Genomic DNA, 17,132 nt, shown 5'->3' on the forward strand with positions numbered 1-17,132 from the left:
AGAGCTGGGTTCTGGTTAGAGCAAGAAGGTGACAAGAATGTTCAGTGAGGAGACTGACGTTCATGAATGCCAGAGCCTGAGGAGTTGGACAGGTTGCCGGATGGGATGGAGGTGGTTTCATCCTAGGAGGTTTTCTAGCCGTCTTCAGCATGCTTATGGCCATATACATAAAGTGCTTACGTATACAAGTGCGCAGGCCAGGCATGGAAGCCGTGGTTAGCAGTCCTGGTGGAGTCATGGTCTGGCCAACGGTCTTTTGCCCAAGAGGGAAAGCCCTTCGCCCTCCAGAGCCAGGTGGCAGGGACTAAGTGCCCGGTTTTCGTGGCCGTGCCAGTCCCCTGTCGTCCATTTAGGCTGGTGGGGTCACCAACAAGCCGCAGGGACCTGGGAGAAGAGGAAGGAGGCCGGACTGCCCTGACCTGCCAATTCCTCCCAACTGCAGGCTTCCAGCCTCCAGAGATGGGCGCCCGGCCCTCGCGCAGGCGGCCGCCCGCCGACCCGCCCATCGCCTTGCACGCGCTGCCCCCGGAGCTCCTGGTGCAGGTGCTGAGCCACTTGCCACCGCGCACGTTAGTGACGCGCTGCCGTTCGGTGTGCCGCGCGTGGCGCGACGTTGTGGACGGGCCCACGGTGTGGCTGCTGCAGTTGGCTCGCGACCGCAGCGCCGAGGGCCGCGCCCTCTATGCGGTAGCCCAGCGCTTCCCGCCCAACAGCGAGGACGAGGAGGAGTTCCCGCTCTGCGCCCTGGCGCGCTACTGCCTGCGAGCGCCTCTCCACCGAAACCTCATCTTCAACTCCTGCGGAGAGCGTGGGTACCGGGGGAGCCGCGGGAATGTGGGGTGGGGACCTCAGTGAGGTGGCGAGTGGGCGTGGCCTGGAGCTAACGAGACGAGGGCGGGACCGGGGTTGGGGGCGGGGCCAGGGCAGGAAGTCAGGGGCGGGGCCTAGGGAGGCTCTTGGGAGACTGGGTCGGCGAGGCCAGCGTGGGGCTGGAGAAAGGGACGGACTGGAGGGGAGGAGACTGGCTGTGGGCAATGGAGGGAGACGAGACGGAAGGGTGAGAAAGGCAGAAGGAGCCCGGCGGCCGGGCCGTGTCGGGGACCACGCAGTGCAGGGACTGTAGACTCCGTCGGCGCTGACGAGGAGTCGGGGGCGGGGCTGGGAGAAGCCGGCGGTGTTGGTGGGGGCGGGCTTGGCTGGAACGTGAGGCCATGGAAAGAGGACGTCCGCGCGTGGGCGGGCCAGGCAGGAGGAGCTAGGAGGCCAGCAAATGAGCGGTGGGAGCGGGTGGGCTGCGGTGAAGGAGCCCGGGCGGGGCCCGGAGAGAAGCGAGCTGGCCGGCTGACCCCTCCTCTTCAACCCTGTTGCATCCCACAGAGGGCTTCCGAGGCTGGGAGGTGGAGCACGGCGGGAATGGCTGGGCCGTAGAAAAGAACCTGACCCTGGTGCCAGGGGCTCCTTCCCAGACCTGTTTCGTGACTTCTTTCGAGTGAGTGGCCCTTGATCCCTGGGGCAAGGGCTTCAAGAAGGTGGGTCCGGACCCTACCCACCGGCTTCATCCTCACCCACTTCACCCTCCCCTCTACAAATATTTGTTGAGGGCCTGCTATGTACCAGGCACTGTTTTCTTTTTTCTTCTTTCTGGTTTTTGTTTTTAAAGATTTTAAATTGATTTTTAGAGAGAGAGGGAGAGGAGAAACATTGGTGTGGGGAAAACATAGATCCGCTGCCTCCTGCACGTCTCCCACCAGGAATTTAGCCTGAAACCCTGGCAGGTACCCTGACCGGGAATCGAACCAGCAACCCTTTGGCGCAGGGAAGGATGCCCAAATGAGCCATACCGGCCAGGGTTCAGGCACTGTTTTATATGTCAAGATACAAGAAAAATTCAGAAAGATCAGGAAACTGCTTTTTTTTCCATCTGCATTTTAGATGTAGGATGGGGGGGAGACATTAAACACATAAAGGATAAAATAGCAAGAACACAACAATCAGATGCTTTACATATAACTCTAATCCTGGCAACAAGCGTGCAACATAGATGGTATTGTTATCTCCACATTATAATGGGAAACTAAGACACATAAGTAACCAACATCTAGTAAATGGTGGAGCTGGGGTTTGAACCCAGGCTCCAGAGCTTCTGGTTGTGATAAATGCTATGAAAACATCAGAACGGTCTGATTGGTTGGTTGATTCTCTATCCTCATATCCCATACCTATTTCCTTGTCCCCTACTCCCATAGTCAACTATTCTCACATGGCATTATCCAGCTTTCTAGTAGCTGCCAGTATATTACGGGTGAAGTAATATCTCATTGCTGTTTTAATTTTAATTTGCATGTTTCAACTTAATTAAGCATCTCTTCATATGCTTATTAGCTTTTTGGATTCCCTCTTTTGTAAATTGCCTGTTCATATTTTCTTTTAGGGCTGTCATATACACACACACACACACACACACACACACACACAAGGAGCCCAGTGCACGAATTCGTGCACCTTGAAAGAAACTGTGGGCCTCGAGGCTGTAGTAGGCACAGGGGCGGATCTTAGCCCATCCTCCGCGCCCCCACCTGGCCCCTCCCACTGTGGCCCCTCAGTACCCTGTCTACTGGCAGCCCCACTCTGGCTGCCTCCGCTCCCACACGCTGACTCTCCCACATGTTGACAGTGCTGGCCCCACTCGCACCCACTGACAGCGTGGGGTGATTGGGGCCAGCGCCAGCAGCAGGTGCGAGCGGGGCTGGCACCGTCAGTGGGTGTGAGCGGCAGCTGCTGCCCCAATTGCCCCTCAGGAACAGGGAGAGGTGGAGAAGCCCTCAGGGGCAATCAGGCCTGGTAGCTGCTGCTGGCACCTGCTGATGGCACCGAGTGATCTGGACCAGTGCCGGGCACCAGAAGTGGGTGTGAGTGGGACCGGCACCAGCAGCAGGTGCGAGCACCAGGCACAACCACGGCGCGGGAACAAAGAATTTTCATTTACTACCAGAGGCTCACCCCAATGACAGTGAGTGGTGCCCCGCCCTGGTCTGGTGCCCCCTCTCACCAGCTCTACTATCCCACCATGGCCAATCCTGCCATGTTCTGCACACACCCCCAGTGGTCAGTGCACATCATGGCAACCGGTTGTTCGGTCTATTTGCATATTAGCCTTTTATTATATAGGATATATTTTTATTGATTTCAGAGACAAAGAGTGACAGAGAGATAGAAACATCAATGATAAGAGAGACTCATTGATTAGCTGCCTCCTGCATGCCCCACACTGGGGATCAAGCTGGCAACCTGGGTATGTGCCCTGGCAGGGAATCAAACCATGATTTCCTGGTTCATATGTCAGCGCTCAACCACTGAGCCACATTGGCTAGGCTGATGTCTTATTCTTGTTGATATATAAGAACTAAATATATAAGAACTAGAGGCCCAGTGCATGAATTTGTGAATGGGTGGGTTCCTTCAGCCTGGCTGGCGATTTGGGCAGGCTGGCTGGGGGGAGGGGCTGCAGGAGGTTGGCCGGCCTTGGGAGGTTGACTGTAGGAGCACACTGACTGCCAGGGGGCAGCTCCTGTGTTGAGCATCTGCCCCTTGGTGGTCAGTGCGCATCATAGCTACTGGTTGGTCATCGGGTCGTAATGGTCCCTTAGGCTTTTATATATATACTAGAGGCCCGGTGCACAAAATTCGTGCACTGGGGGGAGGGGGGCCCCTCAGCCTGGCCTGCACCCTCTCCAATCTTGGACTCCTTGCACTCCAAGGCCCCGCTCAGACTGCCCGTTTAGGCCCGATCCTTTACCAGCAGTCGGACATCCCTCTCGCAATTCAGGACCGCTGGCTCTTAACCACTCACCTGCCTGCGTGCCTGCCTGATTGCCCCTAACCACTCTGTTTGCCAGCCTGATCACCCCCAACTGCTGGCCTTATCACCCCCAACTGCCTCCACTGCCAGCCTGTTTGCCCCCAACTACCCCCTGCCACCAGCCTGATTGCTCCCAACTGCCCCCCCCCACCAGCCTGATTGGGGTTGGGGGGCCGATTAGGGGTGGGGCTGGCCATGGGGAGGGGCTGTGGTTGGTGGGCTGGGCAACCACCCCCCCCCAAATGGGTTGGGGGGTGACGATCAGGGCCAGTGGCCTGGGGGAAGAACCATGGGTGGTTGGCCAGCCAGCCCTGCCCCTGATTGCGGTGGTGGTGGGGGGGGCAATCTGGGGTGGGGCTGGGCAAGGGGAGAAGCTGCAGGAGATTGGCTGGCCAGCCCTGCCCCCTTTTGGAGTGGGGGGATCAAGGGTGGGGCCAACCTGGGGAGGGGCTGCAGGACATTGGCAGCCCAGCCCTGCCCCCTCTTGGGGTAGGGGGGTGCAATCAGGGGCAGATAGCCACGGGGAGGGGCTATGGGCCTATTGTGGTGGGGCAGGTTGGTCAAGGATGTGGCTGGCGGGGGGCGGGGGAAGAGGGGGGGTATTTGGCCAGCCAGCCTGCTCTTTTTTTTTTTTTTTTTTTTTTTGGCAACTCCACAATTTTAATTTGTGGTGCCTATGCTATGTCTGAAAAAGACCTTCTCCCCCTGCCCAGGAGAGCGATGGGGAGGGGGCAGCAAAAAATAGAAGACATCCCTCCCTATTGCACACAGACCCTATTTACAGGCTCACCTGGCCCAGGCCGGCGGGATGCTTGGCACATTCTCGGATCCCTGCTCAGGGCCTGGAGGGGTGACTGGTGGCAGCACACGTGAGAGGGGACCTCTGGGTGACCACTCTGGTCCTGGCTACTGGTTTTGGCACTTCCTGGTCCCTAGTTCCTTTCTGTTCCTGCCTGCAGCCTTGGTCCCCCTACCTGGCCTCAGATGGCCCCCTTGGCTCCTGGGGGCTCTGTCCTCCCCTCCTAACCTGGAGATCTCAAGGAAGGTTATGGCTTCTCAGAGACTCCTCGACAGCCCTATCACTCAGGTTCACACAGGGAAGGGGTGCATGTGGCAAAAGCAGCTGTATAAATGCGGGTGCAGGAGCAAGTCCTCTGGGGTCACTTGGACAGTTTGCTGATGACGCAGATCAGGGCCACATTCTCATCCTTGAGGCGCTGGTTGTCAGCTCGGAGATTGGACAGGCCCTTCAGCTCCTCTTCCAACTCAGCGGCCTTGCACTCCAGGGCCCTGCACTGAAAGCTCGCCAGCTCCAGGATGGCCGGCCTCTGCAAAGTGCTCTTGCCTCTGCATGGCGTGCTCCAGCTCCACCTTGAGCTGCTCCAGCCGCAGCATGGTCTGGGTCAGGGCCTCACGAAATCTCTCATTCTCAATGTGCAGCTTTTCGTATAGTTTCCTGAAGCTCCCCCAGGCTCTTCCAATTTTGGCTGGGGTTTGGGGTTTAGGTCCTGCTGCCTCTGGAGGGGAAGGGCTGGATTCTGGGCTGATGTCCACTGGCTTCACCTTCTCCCCCTTCACAGGCCCTCGCCTCTCATTGCCAACTCTGCGGTGCTCCCTGGAGGCCTGTGGTCCCTGTCCCTGCCCCTCAGGCACCTCTACTCTCTGGGCAGGGCCATCAGAATTCTTAACCCCAGAGACTCGGGGCTGCCAGGAAGGGTCCAGGCTCTGAGCACCCTGCTCTCGATGTGGATGGGAGAGTCTGATCAGGGGAAGGCCTGCAGGGAGGAGGGGCTGCGAGGTTGGCTGCTGGCCCCTTGATCAGGCAGTGTGCTGGCTACAGTGGGCATCATAGCGACTGGCCCAATCAGGGCCATGTTCTGCCTGCTCACCACTCCCCAGTCCCAACACAGCCTCCACTGCCCGGCTATCAGGCCTTTGGGATCACCAGCTCAGGGCGCCTGCTTTCCCACAGGCCTGAGCCCCTCAGGCCTGTGGGAAAGCAGGCGCTGGTGATTTCACCTGGATGCGTGTGCGCCAACCGTGGACTGATGGAAAGCACTGCAGCTTGGGGCCGCTCAAACCTGGGCGGGCAGGTCGGGGGCACTGCCGCCACTGCTATTGCCACTGCCGCTGCTGCTGCTGGGGCTTGAGGCACTGACTGAGGCTGCCAGGCATGCCCGTGACTTGCCCGCCCGAGTTGGGTAGCACATGGGATGCGCCAGCGGGCAGATCACTGCTGCCGCCCGGCAACACAGGGGATACCCGGGCGGGTACCTGATAGCTGCTGCCCCACCGCCAACCCCAGGACCCCGAGGTAGGCCCGGATGAGGGTGGAGTGGGTGCCGAACACCACGGTCCCACCTGCCAGCCCCGGGTTCCCTGCGGGAGGCCCGGATGAGGGTGGAGCGGGTGCCGAACACCGGGGTCCCACCCGCCAGCCCCGGGTTCCCTGCGGGAGGCCCGGATGAGGGCGGAGCGGGTGCCCAGCACCGGGGTCCCACCCGCCAGCCCCGGGTCCCCCGCGGGAGGCCCAGATGAGGGTGGAGCGGGTGCCGAACACCGGGGTCCCACCCGCCAGCCCCGGGTCCCCCGCGGGAGGCCCGGATGAGGGTGGAGCAGGTGCGGAGCACCGGGGTCCCACCCGCCAGCCCCGGGTTCCCCGCGGGAGGCCCGGATGAGGGCGGAGCGGGTGCCGAACACCGCGGTCCCACCCGCCAGCCCCGGGTTCCCCGCGGGAGGCCCGGATGAGGGCGGAGCGGGTGCCGAACACCGGGGTCCCACCCGCCAGCCCCGGGTTCCCCGCGGGAGGCCCGGATGAAGGCTGAGCGGGTGCCGAACACCGCGGTCCCACCTGCCAGCCCCGGGTTCCCTGCCGGAGTCCTGGATGAGGGCGGAGTGGGTGCTGAACACCTCGGTCTCACCCGCCAGCCCCAGGTCTCCACGCAGGCCCGGATGAGGGCAGGGACCTCTGCCGCCAGCCCTGGATGGAGGCAAACTGGCGGTTGGCACTGTCGGGCCCTGCCTGCAGTATGCAAATTAGCCACCATCTTGGCTGGTGGTTAATTTGCATATCTCGCTAATTAGCCAATGGGAAGGGTAGCGGTTGTACGCCAATTACCATGTTTCTCTTTTATTAGTGTAGACTAGGGGCCCGGTGCATGAAATTCATGCACTGGGGGGGAGGGTCCCTCAGCTCAGCCTGCCCCCTCTTATAGACTGGGAGCCCTCAGGGGATGTCCTACTGATGGCCCCCTCTGCAGGAGGCGACTGGGCTGAACAGGGGAAGGCGCCAGCCCTATCACCCGCTGCTGCAGCCACTGACAGCCACCACAGCTGCCAAGGTGTTTTCATCAACATGGACTCCAGTCCCTTCACCATGAAAAAATGACAACTTTCTTTAGGTATTTTCAAGATGTGTCTTTCATAGGATATGACATGGTTTTTTTTTAGCTTCACCTGAGGATATGTTTCCATTGATTTTTAGAGAGTGTGGAAGAGAGAGGGAGAGACAGAGAGAAACATCAATGTGAGAGGGACACTTTGATTGGTTGCCTCCTGCATGAGCCCTGACCTGGGCCCCGGCCAGGGAGGAGCCTGTAACCTAGGTACATGTCCTTGATCAGAATCGAACCCGGACCCTGCGGTTGGCAGGCCGAGGCTCTATCCACTGAGCAAAACCAGCTAGGGCAGGATATGACATTTCTTAGCCCCTCCAGCAGCAGACCTTCGTTTTTTCCTCCAGGAGTGTGGTGGAAAAACCGTAGATCACCTTGTATTCTTATAACCCAAGTTACCAAGAACACTGCAAGTGGCGGCATACAGGGAGCTTAGCCAAAGCGCAGTCAGAAAAGGTGTTTACACTTGAACTGGTTTGGCTCAGTGGGTAGAGCGTCGGCCTGCAGACTGAAGGGTCCCAGGTTTGATTCCTGTTAAGGGCATGTACCTTGGTTGGGGGCACATCCCCACTGGGGAGTGTACAGGAGGCAGCTGATCAATGTTTCTCTCTCATTGATGTTTCTGACAGTCTATTCCTCTCCCCTCTTCTCTGTAAAAAATCAATAAAAATATATTTTTTTAAAAAAAGAAAAGAAAAGGTGTTTCCTCTGAAGCCCATGTGCAGAGGATTCCCTGCATTGTGTCCACTGGGCTAGGGGCGTGTCCCCAGCCACCAGGGGCATGCCCCCAAGCCCAGCAGCCCCGCGTTGGCTGTGTCCAAGGGCTGGGGGGTGTGGATCCCATAGACACGGCGCGTGGGAGGCCGCCGGGGGCACACCCCCAAGCCCGGCAGCCCTGCGTTCGCTGTGTCCACTGGGCTGGGGGACGTGGACCCGGGCTGCTTGGCGCGGGTGCAAGCAGCCACAGGGTGGGAACCGTTCGCTGTTTCCACAGTTGGGGGACGTGGATCCCATGGGCACATGCGCAAGCAGCTGCCACCCCACAGCTGCTTGCACTTGGTGCCCTGGCCGCTTGGTGCCTCCGGCTGCTTGTCCTGGGACCCAGCCCACTTGGTGTCCCGGGACCTGGGCTGCTTGGTGTGGGTGCATGGTCAAGTGGCCGCAGGGCCGCTTGTGCTTGGCGCCCCAGCCACTTGTCCCAGTACCCAGCCCGCTTGGCCCCCCGGCCACTTGTCCTGGGACCTGGGCCGCTTGGCGCCGGTGCCCGAAGGCCACTCCTGGCCAGGGCGTTCTGGGACCCCGGCCGCTCAGGGCCTACACGGGGGCCTACAGGCTCGGAGTGGCCTGGGTCCCGAGGATGTTCCCGGGACCCAGGCTGCTCGGTGCCCGCATATGCAAATTAACCTGCCATCTTTGTTGGGTTAATTTGCATACTCACTCCTGATTGGCTGGTGTACATCGCAGAGGGACGGTCAATTTGCATCTTTCTCGTATAGAGTATATAAATTCCTTGTATGTTCTAGATATCTGTTTCTTGTCCATCCTGGACATTGCAAAAATCTCCCATTCTACCATCAGTATTAACTTGTGCCCATGGTATTCTTTGTTGTTATTTTCATGATCAAACTCATCTCTCCCTTTTTTGCTTTAGCGTTTGTTCTTGAAATTTTGTTTTAAAAAATCCTTTCCTATCCTTAGATTCTAACAATATTCTTATATTCTCTTTTAAATTAAATCTTTATTGTTGAAAGTATTATATATGCCCCCTTTTTCCCCCATTGACCCCTTCTAACCCACCCCTGCCCCCTGCCCCAGGCCTTCCCCACCCTATTGTTATATTCTCTTCTAGTAAACTCTTAGTTTTGCCTTTCACATTTAGATCTTTAATCCACCTTTGAATGTGGTGTTAAGGATCTAGTTCCCCCACCCCTCCACATACTGACCCCATTTTCCCAACACCATCTACTAAAAAAACACCCCTTCCCCATGGAATAGCAGTGCTTCCTGTCATTTATGAAATTCCCATAAAACCTAGATTTATCCCTGAGCACAGTTCTTCCACCAGTATGACACTATTTCTATATCGTGGCATATTCAAATGATGGAAGAAAAACTATTTACAAAGGTGTAGGCAGACCACAAGGTATAACCCATGACCCCCAGGCTAGTAACAATAGGGAGAAGGGTCATTCCCACCCCTAGGCCTGACAGGGGTAAGGGCAGAAGCAGTTACTGAAACAGGGCAGAGAAGGCTGTGAGGAGAGGGCACTGTGGAGCTGTGCCGTCGTTGACAGACACAACAGTCCCAGGTGGTCCCTTGGGAGGGAGCCAGGAGGATAAATATCCTGATTTTATTCTCTTCTCTCACTTCTGTCTTCTGCTGGAGCTTCCCATTGGCTGACCCAACAGGAAAGAGAGGGTAAGGGATACCAGTCCATACATCAATACAACCTCAGACCTTGGGCCCCCACACTTTAGGAGACCCCAGAATTCCCTGCTCAATGTTGGCCTCCCTTTATACTCATGTCCAGGTTCCCACAAATATTAGGGGCAGGCCTGCATCCAGGCCAGCCTCCTGGAGCTCAGGGCAGGGTGGAAAGTGGTGGAGGGATGAGAGAGGCCATGGGGCTGCCCAGCCCACCTACACTTGTCTAGAGAACAAACCCTGAGGGGCTGCTTTGACAGCGTTGTCAGAGGAGGCTTCTGGAAGGAGGTGATTTCTGGGCTGTGACTGTAGCTCCACACCCCCACCATCTCCCCTTCCCAGATGGTGCTTCAAGAGGCAGCTTGTGGACTTGGTGATGGAGGGGGTGTGGCAGGAGCTGCTGGACAGCGCCCAGATTGAGATCTGTGTGGCAGACTGGTGAGTGAAGAATGGCAACCTGCCCCCAGAACCAATGGTGGCGGCAGCAGTTCTGAAAAAGGGGTTCATTTCATGCCCCCATCGATGCCATGGCAGGGGAAGTGATGTTCTCATGGTTGCTGAGCCAGGGAGGGCAGAGCCTCAGTGAGCCGAGAGCCCCTATTCTGCACTCTTCCCCACCTTCTTCCCAGCGGGCCTGGGTTGGCATGGGAGCCACTGACTGGCTTGGTCTGGTCTAAAACAGGTATCTCCCCTCACCCATCCAACTCCATCACCTGCAACTCTGCCTTAACCCCAAGGGCTTGTGGACACCAAGGCTTCAGAAAAGTTGGGAGCATTGTGCCATGAAAACAGGCTCAGAAGGGGCAGAGTTGGGCTAGAGGCACTGGCTGGCTTCAGAACCTGTGGGCCTACGATAAGACCTTCCTCCACAGCACCGAGGTTCCTTCACAAAGCTCTCAGACTCCTCTTCCCTCCATCTCTTGCTTCTCCATAGATTATCCAATTTCTTCCCTGGAGTTCTGACTCATCCCAAGAGTATCCAGATTCTTACTCCCTCTGGCTCCTCTCCAGAAATACTGGGGGCTTCTCCTCTCCTAGGTCATTTCTCTCCAGAGCATCAAACTTGCCCCTCCCCCACCTGACCAAAAGTCTCTAGAATCCACCCCAGGAGGGCCCCAGGCTCTGGCTCCACCTCGAAGTACCCAGGCGCTTGCCCCCAGAATCTCAGGCTGACACCTCTACATATGGGGTGTGGGTGTGTGCAACCCGTATCAAAGTGCAGGGAGGCCCAGAGATTGGGTGGATGACGGAGGCATCAAAGCTCACCCCCACCTGGCAGGTGGGGCGCCCGAGAGAATTGCGGCTGCATCTACCGGCTCCGGGTCCGCCTTCTGGATGTGTACGAAAATGAAGTGGTCAAGTTCTCGGCCTCACCCAACCCAGTCCTTCAGTGGACTGAGAGAGGCTACCGACAGGTGAGTCCAGGCATACCTAACTTCTCACTCTGCTCAGATTCCCTTCTCAGCTTGCCTTTCCGCTGGATGTCTATAATAGCAACAGCAAACAATCCTTGAGCCATTGTTACATCCCAGGAACTGTTCCAAGAGTCTTCCCTATTAATTCATTTCATTAATAGAGCCTAAGTTTTCAACATACATTTATTGAGCACCTACTGTGTGCTGATCTAGGTGCTGGGAATGCAGTGATAAGTCAAAGTTCTTGCTCTACCCCATTCTAGAAGTGAGAAGACTAAGACACAGGAGGTCAAATGACTAGCCCAGTCACACTAAAGTGTGCAGGGTCCGATTCAAGCCCAGAATGACACCCAAGCCTGTGCTGTCAAAATCATCACACCTCAGTTATCCAAGTAGACTTCCAGGTGGTCATTTCACCTCCTGATCTCCCACCATCCAACAGACTCACCATCCAGAAAGATCCCAATACAAAGTGAGTCAGATCGCCAGCCTCCCCTCATTGTAACCCTCCCATGGCTACATCTCAGAGTAAAAGCCAAAGTCCTATCATGCTGCTATTAAAGGAAATGAGGTACAGATCCATGCTACAACATGGATGCATCTTGGAAAGAGTGAAAGTGGCCAGGTGCAAAAGGCCACATATTGTATGACTGCATTTATATGGACTATCCAGAATTTAAAAAGCCATAGAGACAGAAAGCAGATAGATTAGTGGTTGCCAGGCGCTAGGGGTAGGGAGGACTTAGAAGTAATGGCTAATGGATATGAGGTTTTTTCCCCCTGGGGTGAGGGAATGTCCCAGAATTGGACGGTGGTAATGGTTGCCTAACATCGTGAATGTACTAAAAACCGCTGAATTGTAGTTTGTTAGGTGAATTTTACCTCCTTGACCCCATTTCCTAATTCTCCCCTCCCTGTGCTCCAGTCACACTCTTACCCAGGGCCTTTGCACTAACTGGTCCTGTCTAGAACACTCTCCCTCCAGATCGCCACAGGTGTCTGCTCAAATGTCAATGGGCCTTTGCTTACTCACTTTGCAACCCCTCCCCCTGCAGAATTCCCTCTGTTCCTTACCCCATCTATCTTCAGTGTCTGGGTCCCCTACTAGATGGTCAGCTCCATCAAAGCAGGGTCTTTGTGTTACTTTCCTCACTGCTGTATCCCCAGCGCCCAGAGCACCTACTTGATCAGTTGGAGGAGGAGGAAGAGCCCACAGGTCCTCACCCTCTTGGTCTCCTTCCCCATGCAGGTCTCCCATGTCTTCACCAACTTTGGCAAGGGCATCCGATACGTGTCTTTTGAGCAGTATGGGAGAGACACACGCTCCTGGGTGGGGCACTATGGCGCCCTTGTGACCCACTCCAGCGTGCGGGTCAGGATCCGCTTGTCCTAGCCCACCCGCCTGCTCAGGCCTTTTAGGACCTACTACCACCTGCCCGACATCATTGCCAATCAAGGGCAGCTTTGCAGCCAGGAGCCGGAGGATGCCCCGCCAGCCTCCAGCAAGCCTCATGTGCTACTGCTTCAGAATGGTGGCCCACATGCTGCTCAAGAAACCAGGTATCCAACTGGGCTGTTCACAGCTTCCTGAGTCAGAGGGTTCAAGGAATAACTGAGACTTTTAATTTGCCTGCAAATTATTTTCTCGTGTGTGGATGTCAGCTGATAGAGTCAAAAAAACAAAGGCCGAACAGGATTGCTGATGGGTGAAAGCTGCTGAAGCCTGGGACAGTGACTCTCTTGCATGTTTCCAGGGTAAGCTGATTGCTGGCAGGGAGCAGAGGCCAGTCAGAAAAGCCTGCCCTTGAGGGGACCAACAGGGACATCGAAGGGACCCCTGCTATTTTGGGGAGTCTCGGATTCAGCTGTGGGGCCTGTGCAACCTTGTTCAGCACTGCCCATCAGCACCCCCCTTTGGACTAGACTAGCACTGTTTCTTACAGGATCAGAGACCAGGTCTGTGCTGTGCCCTTCACCCACACCTCTTGCCCCTGCCTCAGGGACAGCTTGGCTCCTGTAAGGCAACACCTTCCTTTTCTCTGTTCAAGCCCACCTGCATACAAACTCCAGGAGCAAGGAGTGCCACGAGCAGTAAAGTGACATGGAGTCCTGTCCCGACTCCTCTCGTGTCTCCCACTCTCCCTATGTGGGCAAAGCCACCGAACAAACTCAATAAAATTGGTGCTAAACGTGAGGTGATAGGGGACTTGTCTGTAATCAGTGCACTTATCTGCCCCCCTCTCTGATCCTAAAAGGCCTTGTGGGATGTTCTCAATTGTGAGACCTCTAGGTGTACCAAGCGCTGTGCTGGCAACGGAGGCGGCTCTGATGCCAGTCCTCAGCGGTTCTCCCAACAGCTCTCAGGCGGGACCATTATCAATGCCATTTAGTCCAGGAGGAAACAGGCTCAGAGTTTAATGACCTGCCCAAGGTCACCTCGCCAGTAAGTAGGGGAGGCAGAACTTGCACCTGAGTTGGGCTCCAGAGCCCAAGGATATAGCCCAGCTCCCAATCTTAAAATCTATCATGGCCAACCATATAATCAGGTGAGGGCAGTATTACTTTCAGGACCATTTCCCAAGGGATGAAAACACAAGTCCGGAGGTGTCGGGGGGACAAATAAACCCAAAGTCACCGAACTAAGAGGTCGAGGTGTGATTTGAACCCAGGGGTGTGATTCTGAGGATAACACAAAAGAGAAGCTCCCATGTAGGCGGCAGTGCCCTCCCCTGTCCCCACTCAGTCCTTTCTCAACACTCCATCACCACCATTACAATTACTTCCATCTTCAGGAGGAAGCTTGAGGGCAGGCCTTTCCTTGCCCAGGCACCGGGCCTGTAGGAAGGGGAACTGGGTCTCAGTCCTACCACCAGACTCCAAATCTTAAAACAGAGTAGCCATCCACATGCGCTTTGTTCATAGTGTCTAATCTTCACCAAACCCAACAAAGGGGATGCTGTGAGTAGAGGAGGAAACAGAGGCCCAGAGGTCATTCAGTTGCCAAGACCACACAGAGGGTGAATACGTCAAGGTGTACACGTCAAACCAGAGTCTGTGTGTGTTTATTGCAACCCCTTCTCATCAGATGGCAATAGTGTACTGTTCCAGCAGAAGCCTCTTGCACCAACACTCTACACATGGACACCAAGGATGTCGGCAGAAGGGCACCTTTTCTAATTCACACCCAGGACCCCTATGGGCTATTGGTCCTGATGGAAGAGGAGCCAGGATTTGAACCAGGGCCAGCTGCTTCTAGAACTAGCCTAGCTTCCCAAGGATACTGCAGGAACCCACAGACAAAGGTTCTTGTTCTACGTAAACCCCAGCCCACCGTGCCCCTGGCAGTCACTTCTTCTTCTGCACATGGCCACAGTCATACTTGCCACGCACAACCTTGAGCTTGACACCAGGCAGGTCCTGGGTGCGTCCGCCTTGCACAAGCACAACGTGGTGCTCCTGCAGGGTGTGGCCCTCTCCTGGGATAAAGCAGACGGCCTCTCGGCCTGTGCTGAGCCGCACGCGGCAGCACTTGCGGTTGGCTGAGTTGGGCTTCTTGGGTTTACGAATGAATGTGCGTAGAACCACGCCCTTCAGCTGTGGCCGGCCTTCTGTGGGACCCAGCTTTGGAGGCGGCCACTTCGGAGGCCCCCGACGGTGCATCTGATTCAGGGTGGCCATGGGGCGGGTGGCCCAGAGCCGGGGGACAAGGGCGAGGCCTGGAAGACACAATCCGGGAGAGCAGAGTGGGGTTATTATCCCAATGAACAAGTAACAATATTAGCAACTCAATTCTGATGTTCCAGGCACTGTCCCAAGCCCTTTATAAGATGCCTGTTTACATCTTTGGGAACTCACGGATAACAATAACAACAAACATTTATTAAGCAACCACCATATGTCAGGTTCTCTTTTAAGCATTTTACATGAATTAACTCATTTTATTCTGCAAGAAAGGTATTAATTGTAAAGCTGTTTAAAGAGAATAATGAAAGCAAACAGACTCACAATGCTCAAATCTTGTTCTATGCATCACACCTACATTAACTCATGCCATTCCCACAGCAACACTATAGGGTATTTCAGGAAGGTGTCACTCCTCCTCCTGTCACACCCATCTGCCCTGTGAGCAGATCCTGTCGGCTGAACTTTCAAACACACTCTTTCTCCCTCCTCCATTATACCCTCTCCGGTCCCGTCCACCCCCTTCTCCTCCCAGGTCTCCCCACTCCCACTACCTGCTCCAACATGCAGACAGAGGGACCCCATGCCACCCGGATCAGACCACACCCTTCCCCTGCTCAGAGCCCTCCTGTGGGGCCATCTCACTCAGGGTAAGAGTCCAAGTCCTCCCACAAGGCCCGACAGGGTCTGCGTCTGGTACTTCCCTTACCTCATCTCACTCACCCCCTTGCTCACCCAGCTACAGCCTGTGTCCCCAAACACATCAACAGAAAGGAGACCAGTGTAGCTGCACTATAATAAGAGGAAAGGCAGGTGGGGGACAGAATATATTTCCAAGACAGACCCACAGGATTTGCTCATGGATAAAATGCAGGATGCGAGACTCAAAGATAACTGGATTCTCTTCAACAAACATTCACTGAGCACCTACTGTTTCGTGGCCCAACAATGGAGACACAGTAGTGACTGAGGCAGCCCTGGACCATGTCCTCTTAAGAGTTCCCAGACCCGGATTTGAGGTCCATTCTTCCCTCTGTCATAGCATGGATGCCCTTTCACACCCAATTTCACCCCTCCGCATCAAAGGCAGGTCCTGGCCCTACTGTCCACTCCACCTCTCCTCTGTCTCGAGTTACAGCACAATCTTCCCTAGAAGTCTCTTCCTAGTGGTGTGCCCTTCAGCAAGACTGGTGTGGCTCAGCTGGGTGTGGTGCCATGAACCCAAAGGTTGCCGGTTCAACTCCTGGTCAGAGCACATGCCTGGGTTTTGGGCTCGATCCCGGGTAGGCGGCATGCAGGAGGCAGCCGATCAAATGTTACACTCTCACACAGATGTTCCTCTCTCCCTCCCTTCCTCTCTCTAAAAACCAATAAACTATTAAAAAAAAAAAAGACTCTCGGTCACTCAATGTCTCCCTCCTGAACACCGTGTGTGAGAGGCTATCATGAGACCTGCATGTCAGCCCAGGTTCCCCAGGCAGGTGCAGGCCTGTCTTGCTCAGCCTTGCGATCCGTGGTAAGTGGCAAACAGAAGGTGAATAAGTGAATGAAGTACCTCACAAAGGGCCATGAGAAGCGTTTAATATTTGTTAAGAGAGTAAGTTCATAAATAAAGCATCGCTCTCGGTGCCTGGCACATACAAGGCCCTTGAAAAATATCAGCTGAATGAATGAGTTAAACGCCTTGCTCAGAAGTCTAAACCACGGGTAGTAAGTACAGTGGTTACTGAAGAAATAATTGACCCAATCTCCTGCTACTCCCCTGACACATGGTAGCCCTTAATGCAACTACTTCTCACATCTGCTTTTGCACCCGAGCTCCGCCAAAACCCATCGTACAACCCCCCTTGACTTAAAACCCTGATTCCCTTGGGTCCGTCCCTCATCCAGCCTCGACTCCGTAGCCCAAGACGCCCACTTACTGTAGCTTAGGGGCATGCTGAGGCCCCGGAGAAGGCCGGACCACGACATCCCGCCGTCCGCGGCGTCCCTGTGTTAGGGGACAAGAGACTCAGAAACGAGGAGGGGAGTGCCCGTAGTCGGGCTAGCACCCACATGCTCCCTTCCCGCTCTCGGGACCTGGTTAAACTAAAGAATTTCCCCTGACGCTCGCCCTGGGCAGGCTTTGGGGCCCGCCCGCCCCCTGGAGTAGAGGGGAGACAGGCGAGAACCGGGGAAGTTTGGAGACCCCTGGAGTCCACCGACCTCACCGACCCCAGCTGGGCCCGCCGGCACGCCGAACCCAGCCTTCCGCCACTTCCGGCGGTGAGCCCGGCCGGTCCCGCCTCTCACTGGAGGGGCGTGGCCAAGACTTCGATTGGGCAACGGCCGAGTCAATCTCGGTCAACTTTTCTCAC

General features: G+C 55.8%; 2 protein-coding genes across 3 annotated transcripts; one reads left to right on the top strand and one right to left on the bottom strand.

The window, feature by feature from the left end:
- Positions 1 to 395: 395 nt before the first annotated feature.
- On the top strand, positions 396 to 13,288 carry FBXO17 (F-box protein 17). Its single transcript, XM_070398761.1, has 6 exons — positions 396 to 808; positions 1,378 to 1,489; positions 9,641 to 9,673; positions 10,022 to 10,117; positions 10,959 to 11,094; positions 12,344 to 13,288. The coding sequence occupies exons 1-6, from the start codon at positions 460 to 462 to the stop codon at positions 12,485 to 12,487; spliced, it is 870 nt and encodes a 289-aa protein (XP_070254862.1). The 5' UTR covers positions 396 to 459; the 3' UTR covers positions 12,488 to 13,288.
- An 819-nt stretch (positions 13,289 to 14,107) lies between these two features.
- Positions 14,108 to 17,118, bottom strand: MRPS12 (mitochondrial ribosomal protein S12). 2 transcript variants are annotated; one of them, XM_070398763.1, is made up of 3 exons: positions 16,981 to 17,118; positions 16,698 to 16,765; positions 14,108 to 14,810 (listed from the first exon to the last, which is right to left on the bottom strand). In XM_070398763.1, exons 2-3 carry the CDS (start codon positions 16,744 to 16,746, stop codon positions 14,440 to 14,442), a joined length of 420 nt encoding a protein of 139 aa, XP_070254864.1. In that variant the 5' UTR covers positions 16,747 to 16,765; positions 16,981 to 17,118; the 3' UTR covers positions 14,108 to 14,439. The 2 variants fall into 2 exon arrangements, with proteins under 2 accessions (XP_070254864.1, XP_070254865.1); XM_070398764.1 differs by having other exon boundaries at positions 16,990 to 17,013.
- Between the last annotated feature and the right edge of the window lie 14 nt (positions 17,119 to 17,132).

The sequence above is a fragment of the Myotis yumanensis genome, unplaced genomic scaffold (genome assembly GCF_028538775.1).
Source record: "Myotis yumanensis isolate MYYU_CA2020_CCGP unplaced genomic scaffold, mMyoYum1.0.hap1 SCAF_18, whole genome shotgun sequence".
Taxonomy (NCBI): domain Eukaryota; kingdom Metazoa; phylum Chordata; class Mammalia; order Chiroptera; family Vespertilionidae; genus Myotis; species Myotis yumanensis.